An 8,946-nucleotide genomic window follows, 5' to 3' on the forward strand; every position below is an offset into this window, starting at 1 on the left:
ATAGACTATTTTCGTGAGCGCAAATTTGAATGGGCACCGAAAGCATTTTACGTGTGTTGCTCATGTTACAATCTTTTGTAAAATTGAAACTAATTTCTCATGAAAATAGTCTATAATTGATTCGTTTGACAATGACAACTTCGAAAAAAATAAAAAATAGTGAACATAATAATGATATTGGTATAGTATTCTATTTTAAAATTAACAGCATATACGACGTCAGAAAATTGTCTACCAATATTATTTTTTTTGTATCACTATTGTTTATTTTTCGGAGAAAAAAAAAAAACGCATTGACACTATTTCATAAAAAGACGATTTATTTACATAAATTCACGAATAGTAATAATAATAATAATAATAATAATAATAATAATAATAAAACAGCACTTAAAAATTTAAAAACTTATACTAAATTTTATAAGTTAAATTAACTACACGCATCTAAACTTAGATGATAATAATAATTAATAGGCATAATAATAATAATAAATAAATAATAATAATAATAAAAATTTATACTAAATTTTATGATGAATTACACGCAACTAAACTTCTATAGATAATAATAATAATAATAATAATCACAATAATAATAATAATAATAATAATAATAATAATAATAATAATGATGAAACAGCACTTAAAAATATCTTTTAAAAAAATTTATACTAGATTTTATGATGAATCACTTCCGGGCTACTCATTTGTTTTTCTTGGCCTTTAGATACTGAACTTCCCGAAATTTCTTTCCGATTTCTCGGCGGACAGTGGTTGCGTCTAAATTGAATCGCGACTGCATGTAATCTGAAATATTAAACAAAAACAAAAAAAAATATCAATCAATCAATCAGAATGAATAATCGTGGTTATAGGCCTAGGCCTTGCTAGGTGGCAGGGTATTTTCATATATATTTAAGTATGTTATTGAAAACTAAATTATCGTAATCTGTTAATCTAATAAACGGCAGAATTTTGCAATGAAAATAAACATCAATTGCGACTCAAACCATTATCATAAGATTTTAGAGTGGTAAACATCGTAACAACCCATTGGTGACGGCATCTTTGGCCTAATGAAGTGTTAGAAACGACACAGACTGCAGTTCGTTAGCTTACACTGTAACATATTCATGGATGTCTTTTTAAAGGAATTAAAAATTAAAAAAAAAAAATTGACATGTATTTTTTGACATGAATATAAATTAATCACTTAAGTACAGTACTTACCTTCTATCATTTCTAATCGTCGTGAATCCACTGCAGTTTTCCCATTTACACCTGAAATATTACATGTTTCCAATTCCTCCCTTGAGAATATGCGGTTGCAAATGTAGCGTAGACATCTAGTTGCTTTTTTCAGCCTGTCAGCTGAACGCCCAATTCTTCCCGGAAGTCCCTTTTCCGTCTGTCCGGCAGCTATAAATAAAAATAATTATAACTTCTCATTAGAGTTAAGTAACTTTTAGAGTAATTTAAACAAAATTTTAAGTACTTAACATAATAATAATAATAATAATAATAATAATAATAATAATAAAAGTTTAAATTAATGGTATTAATAATCTAGCACAAGTTCGTGAAGTGATTCATTCAGCTATTCAGTTACACAGGATAAAAAAAAAAAAAAAAAAAAAACCTTTAAAATTCGGCAACTCGGCTGCGAATGAACGGGGGTTTCGGGTCAGGTTGTCCGGTGGCTTGATTTCAGCTAACTTGGAATCGATGACATCAACTTTGTTGCCTATGTAGTAAGGCTCTTTTGTGTCATTCATCCAACACTTCACCAGGGCTTTCGTCACACCAATACATATCCCATGTAGATAATCTACCATGACGTGAGCTGCTGGGTCGAACCCTTTGACAAATGATAACATGGTCCGTTGTTTAACCCCGACCACCTAATACAAAACAAACACAATATAAATCGTCAAAAACTGGTTCCGGGCAGTACGGATATGCCTGGACACTTCCTTTCCCCTTTTTTAGCCGAACACCTCTTTCCTCGCAAATTCCGCAGCCGTAAAAACTGTTGAATTGCTTAATTTCCTTGACCATGCTCATTGCAGGCAAATCCATGGTTCCTGCCAAGATCTTTATCCGCACGGTCTTCCGAGTCGAACCTGACTTAACAACGACACCTTTATTACAAAAAAAAAAAAAAAAAAAAAAAATTATCCAATTTCTTTTTTTTTAAATTTGAAATTATAATTCTTGCTATTTAAAAAGGACATACGCTCCAGAAAACCTTACCTTTAGTTTGTAAATCATTCCACACATCTATAATCGGCATCAAAAATGTTGATAACAACGGCTTATCCTTTCCGAACCACAAGCCGAATAAAATTGTTCGCTCTTTTGTAAACCTGTAAGCAGAATGTAACATTATTTATTTATTTTGTATTTCTCGCATAACTTAATTTTGTTTTTTGTTTTTTCATGAAATGCGAGTTTAAATAAACTACATTTTGTTAATGCAGCAGCTGACTTCGGTGGTGGTAATAATAATAATAATAATAATAATAATAATAATAATAATAATAATAATAATAATAATAAACAACAATAAAAACAACATGTGTCATAATAATAATAATAATAATAATAACAATAACAACAACAATAATAATAATTATAATTATAAATGATGACGATAATAAACAATAATTGCAATAGAAATCAAACTATTTATTTATAGTACCTCATCCTTGGCGGCAGCTCATTAATTACAGCCTGCACCGGCCAGATCGACACATTTGAGCTCTTGCTTACCAGAGCACCATCCGTATGCCATACCATACTCAAGTTAGATTCATCATTTAAGAACCCACCGGGACCTAAATTTTCTTTGTATAACGATCCGTCATAGATGTCTGATATGACATCGTTGTTGGGTTTCTTTCTGGTCTCTCTGTAAGTTAAGTTTTTCCTGAAGCTGGGATCTACATAAAAGAATTTTAAAAAAAATGTTATTAATGCCGTCAGTCAGATTGTGTATATAAATGGTCTATTTATAGCGTTATAAATTTATCATTTTAATCGGCTTATAGTTACTTAAATTTAAACCAAAATATTTTTAGATTACCTTTGTATAATTCATTTAACTGACTTGCGATGTCAATAGTAACAAAAAAACGAGGATTTTTCTTGATGGGCTTTTCACAAGTCGCACAAACTCCGACGTCTGTTTCCGATAGCAGTTTGCAGCAAAAATGGCAAATGTTGTGCTGGTGAATCTTTTCTTTCTTACCATGTAGAAAAAGCTTTCTTAAATGGTATGTTGATTTCAAGTGATTTGGTAATACAGCCGATTTTGGCATGTGCTTCCTTATGAGATGGAGAACATCCTCCATCAAACGCTTTGTGGCTTTGTTCTCGATATAAAATGCCATTAAAAGGGCCACACTATCGAGATCTGTGATGGTACATCCATCATACAAGACTTTTTCATCCAAAGAGTCTCTAACCAAGTCGACCCATGCAGCATCTCCACAGTCAAACGCTGTGCTTTCAAACAGGAAATCATCCTCCTCGCGAGCCTCCATAACAAATTTTTTAATTTCTTAAATTTGATACAGTATTTCTCAACACGGTGCTAAAATTTAGGTTGGTACTGAATGTAGGACTACCATCTGACTTGCTTTTTATATAAGCATCTTATTGTTAGTTGAATTGATTTTGTATATTAAATAAACTGTGGACTATAAGTTGCTGGTACAAACAATGCACAAGCATTTGTTTGCAGGACAATAAATACTTGTAGATAATCAGTTTCAATTGGTTGTTGTAATTGACTATCTAACAAATATGCTGTCCTATTACAATTATGACAATTTTCATCGCCTGAGTATACCGACTCAAAATGATACCAATATAGGCCTATATTAATTAAGTTAAATCAAGGTATAACAGCCGTCTTTCAGATACAAATGTTATAGGCCTACGTTTAAACGTTTACTGTATTTAACCTTCCTATAATGCTTATTGTTTTTTTTGTGTTTTCAGTAAATTGTTTTATATGGAGAAGACTGAGATAAAATTGAATTTGAATATGATTTATTAATAATATAGTACGGTAATAACACTGTAAAATGATAATTTTTCAAGAATAAAGACGAGCATTTTGAGCCTAGAAAAAATATCCAAGTTTTTATCGGTGTGTATAAAAACAAAAAACAAATCCTCATACCAGATTTTGTATGATGACGAACATTTTAACAGAGCTTTGGTCCGGACGCGGCGCCCAGCACCAATTACATTTTTATATTATTAAAAAACAAAAAACTGATACGATAAATAGCCTAAAACCGTTGAATTAAAGCCATGCTTAAAGACGTATGGTCTACACAATTAAAACCTATAAGATATAATAGTCGTCTGCCAGCACTGTATTGATTAGTGTAAACATGTTTACGTCTTTTTTGCACCCAAAAGGCCTATACCTGACCGATTTTTACCGTTCAAATGTCGACATGAAAGTATAATACATACTGCAAGTATTGAAATACACGCCATCGTGTTGGGATTCAATATTTCGACATTAATTATGTCATCATCAGGAATAATAATAATTTGATAATTTTATCAAAGCGTTCAAAGAAAATTAGGAGGAACTTAGAACTCTAAATAAAAGTTCATATGTATCAGTCGAATTCCAATTCAATACAGTACAGTAATATACTGCTTTTAAATTGATTTTTCAAGAACAGCGGCGCCCAGTACCAACGTGCTTTTTGATAGGCCCTATTATAAATTTAAAAAAATAGACACGATAAATAGCCGAATGCTAAAATACGTATGGTTCATACGATGAGAAACTATAAGATATAACTGCCGTCTGTATGGATGGTAATTATACGATGAGAAACTATAGCCTATAATGTATAGCCCGGCCGTCTGTTAGCACTGTATTAATTGTTGTACACACAGAAAAACGGGTTTATACTTGACCGGTTTTTACCGATGATGGACATATTTCCCTAAATAAAAGTTGTATGTATCAGTCGAATTCCAGTACAATTCGATATCAATGAGAACAATCAGCTTAATAAACATCTTTAATTCTATGGTTTGTGAGCCACTCCATGGAAAGATCACTCGAACATGTAGTGAGATTACACCACCACATCGCTTAAAAATTACTTGGTGTAGGCCTATGTCAAATATATTTGGAATAAAAGAAAAACAAACAAATGTTGTCTGTACCTTATTTGCAGTTTGACTGTTTAACCCCCCTCCCCATCCCCTATAATACAGTACAGTGATACTGCCTTTAAATTGATATTTTTCAAGAACAGCAGCGCCCAGTACCAACGTGCTTTTTGATAGACCCTGTTATAATAAATAGACACAATAAGTAGACATAATAATTAGCCACAAACAGTTGAATTTAATCCATGCTAAAATACGTATGATTTATACGATGAGAAACTATAAGATAACTGTCGTCTGTATGGATTAGTTATACGATGAGAAACTATTATGTATAGCCTAACGGCCGTCTGTTAAGCACTGTATTAATTGTTGTACACACAGCAAATCGGTTATACTGTCTTGACCGATTTTTACCGTTCAAATGTCGACGTGATGTGCAAGTTAATATTTATAAAAGTGAATGAGTAAAAGAAAATGAGGAACTTATTTCCCTAAATAAAAGTTCATATGTATCAGTCTAATTCCAGTACAATTGGATATCAGTGAGAACAATCAGCTATAATAAACAACTTTAATTCTATGGTTTGGGTAGTCACTCCAGCAAAAGATCAGTCGTAGTGAAATTGCAACACCAGAATATCTTAACGCTTGAAAATTACTTGGTGGATGTTGAATATGTTTGGAATAAAAGAAAACCAAACAAATTATTATTGCTTATTTGCAATTTGACTGTTTAGCCATGGTTTAACCCTCCATCCCCTATAATACAGAACAGTAATATACGGTACAGCTTTTAAATTGATATTTTTCAAGAACAGCGGCGCGCCGTACCAACGTGCTTTTTGATAGGCCCTATTATAAAAAATAGACACGACATATAGCCAAAAACAGTTGAACTGAATCCATGACAAAATACGATGAGAAAATATAAAATAACTGCCGTCTGTATGGATTATAGTTATACGCTGAAAAACTATAATGTATAGCCTAACGGCCGTCTGTTATCACTAATGACAATGTACCGTATTAATTGTTGTACACACAGCAAACGGGTTATACTTGACCGATTTTTACCGTTGAAATGTCGACGTGATGTGCAAGTTAATATTTATCAAAGTGTTCAAAGAAAATGAGGAACTTATTTCCATAAATAAAAGTTCATAGTATCAGTCGAATTCCAGGACGATCCGATATCAGTGAGAACAATCAGCCTAATAAACAACTTTAATACTATGGTTTGGGTAGCCACTAAAGGAAAGATCACTGGAACCTGTTGAACTTGTATATCTTAAAGCTTGAAAAACATTTGGTGGATGTCAAATATGTTTGGAATAAAAGAAAACCAAACAAATGTTGTCTGTACCTTATTTGCAGTTTGACTGTTTAACCATGGTTTAACCCCTATCCCCATAATACAGTAATGTAGGCCTACTGCTTTTAAATCGAAAAAGCCTCGACCTTGTACTGAAATTACACCACCAATCAATCAATAGATTTATTAGGCGCATAATACAGCAGTCTCTATGCGCCAAGTATATCTTAACGCTTGAAAATTACTTGGTGTATGTTAAATATATTTGAATAAAAGTAAAAAACAAACAAATGATGTCTGTACATTATTTGTAGTTTTACTGTTTAACCCCCATCCCCCTATAATACAATACAGTGATATACTGCCTTTAAATTGATATTTTTCAAGAACAGCGGCGCCAGTACCAACGTGCTTTTTGATAGGCACTATTATAAAAAAAAATGAACACGATAAATACCCGAAAACAGTTGAATTTAATCCATTATGAAATACGAATGGTTTATACGATGAAAACTATAGGGCCTAAAACTGCCGTCTGTATGGATTATAGTTGGCGATGAAAAACTATAATGTATAGCCTATATAACGGACGTTTGTTAGCACTAATGTATTAATTGTTATGCACACAGCAAAACGGGTTATACTTGACCGATTTTTACCGTTCAAATGTCGACAAGTTAATATTTATCAAAGTGTTCAAGGAAAATAATGAACTTATTTCCTCAAAAAAAAAGTTCATATGTATCAGTCGAATTCCAGTACAATTCGATATCAGTGAGAACAAACAGCTTAATAAACAACTTTAATTCTATGGTTTGTGTACAGCCACTCCATGAAAAGATCACCACCATTATATTTTAACGCTTAAAAATTAGGAACAAAATAGTAAAATGGCAAATAGACTTATTAAGTTTTATGAAGGAAAAAGAAAGCCAAATCTTATCTGCATATAATTATTTGCAGTTATTTAATCTGTAAAGCTTTTAGGCGAACTGCAATAAACTGTATTAAAGATTGGACTTCAGCAAATAATGCATGAATGAAGTGAATCAATACGTAATCATTACGTTCGGGGGTCCGCCTGTGATTGTTTATATGTAATAATTAAGAAACAACAAATTCGTACCATTGTTGAGACCTATCTGTTGTGATCAGTAACTAAGTTTTTTTTAGAAACACATCATTTCCGAATTTTCTCTTCTAAATCCTCAGAATAAAGCATGCTCATATACTTTAATTTGTAGGCCTATCATTTTAAATATTTGTCAAATTTTTCATTTTACTTTTTTAATATGAATATCGTTATCAATATTTTAATATCAGTTTTCTAAATTTATATTTAAATTTGTCTCCAGACCAGTACTTGAATACTTCTACTTTTGCGTGTGACTGTGTCAGTGGCGGATTCAAGAAAACCAAACAGTTACAATAGTTAGGTATTTGACGATTCAAATTCAGGGAATTCGACTTTGATTCGACGTCGAACTCCCCTGCTTTCGACGTCAATTCATTATTTTCGACGTCGAATTATGCCGCAATCCTAAAACTGTGTTTCCGACTTCGGATTTCCATTTAAAGGCAATAAGAGCGACGTGTGCTTAAAAATTGAAAATTACATTTTTTTTTTTTTTTTTTTTGGTACTTTTTACTTGATGTTTGGAAATATTCTCATTTTTTTTTTCTATTCATACAGAACGTAGATAAATCCTTTGCCAACATCTTAAAGAAGAAAATAATGTTGACGCGCCGTTAAGAGGTTATGATTTTTTAAATAAATTTGACCTCAGAAAATGTTGCCAAACCGCTATGTTATTTCCATTGGTTATGCTTCGCTGCTCAGCACTGTTTGTCATCATCGAAGATGTCTACCGCAAAGTGAAAAGCAACACCTTACCACCACACAGGCCCCTGGTATTCAACCTTTTTGAGTTGGGGGAAAATTGCAATTAGATGAGACCACCGGCGGGCCGACAGCCCCACCCACTTTTTTTTTTTTTTTAAATAAATAGCGGGATTCGAAATAGAAGACCTGGGGGAATAACTTACAGAGGGATAATATCACAGGGATGGTCTATTTTCTCTATTCTCTCACCATAGTATTTGGTAAGAAATATGATTTACTATGACACCTCTAGATGGTCGGAAATGGCACTCTCAAACGTAATTTTGAATATAATCGTCATCCTAACCTGCTACTATAAATTTTCCTATCACAAAAATGTACACTCTAAAGTGGCCGGGTTCATGTGAGCCTCTCTAGATTTCTTGAAATGACACTTTCAGACTTAACAAAATAAGTTTTCAAAGCAGTGTTTTCAAAAGAATGCTAAGCCATCGGCCCTCCTGGGGCCGCCAATGGTTATCGCATTATATCTACGGTCGATGTAATATGTTCCCCATTTCTCTCCCATTCCCATGTCAATACGCCTGTCTCTTATACACATCTAGATGTTTATAAGAGACAGGGAAAAAGAAAGCCA

The 8,946-nt window shown here is 32.6% G+C and overlaps 1 protein-coding gene across 1 annotated transcript; it reads right to left on the bottom strand.

Annotated features, from left to right (window-relative positions):
- Window positions 1-390: 390 nt before the first annotated feature.
- LOC117114616 lies at window positions 391-8,859 on the bottom strand. The gene is made up of 6 exons (XM_033258304.1): window positions 3,086-8,859; window positions 2,702-2,942; window positions 2,254-2,366; window positions 1,640-2,141; window positions 1,231-1,419; window positions 391-807 (listed from the first exon to the last, which is right to left on the bottom strand). Exons 1-4 carry the CDS (start codon window positions 3,543-3,545, stop codon window positions 1,888-1,890), a joined length of 1,068 nt encoding a protein of 355 aa, XP_033114195.1. The 5' UTR covers window positions 3,546-8,859; the 3' UTR covers window positions 391-807; window positions 1,231-1,419; window positions 1,640-1,887.
- Window positions 8,860-8,946: the final 87 nt, after the last annotated feature.

This window comes from Anneissia japonica, unplaced genomic scaffold (assembly GCF_011630105.1).
Source record: "Anneissia japonica isolate Jap-2015-1 unplaced genomic scaffold, ASM1163010v1 scaffold287836_len1076198_cov165, whole genome shotgun sequence".
Lineage (NCBI taxonomy): Eukaryota > Metazoa > Echinodermata > Crinoidea > Comatulida > Comatulidae > Anneissia > Anneissia japonica.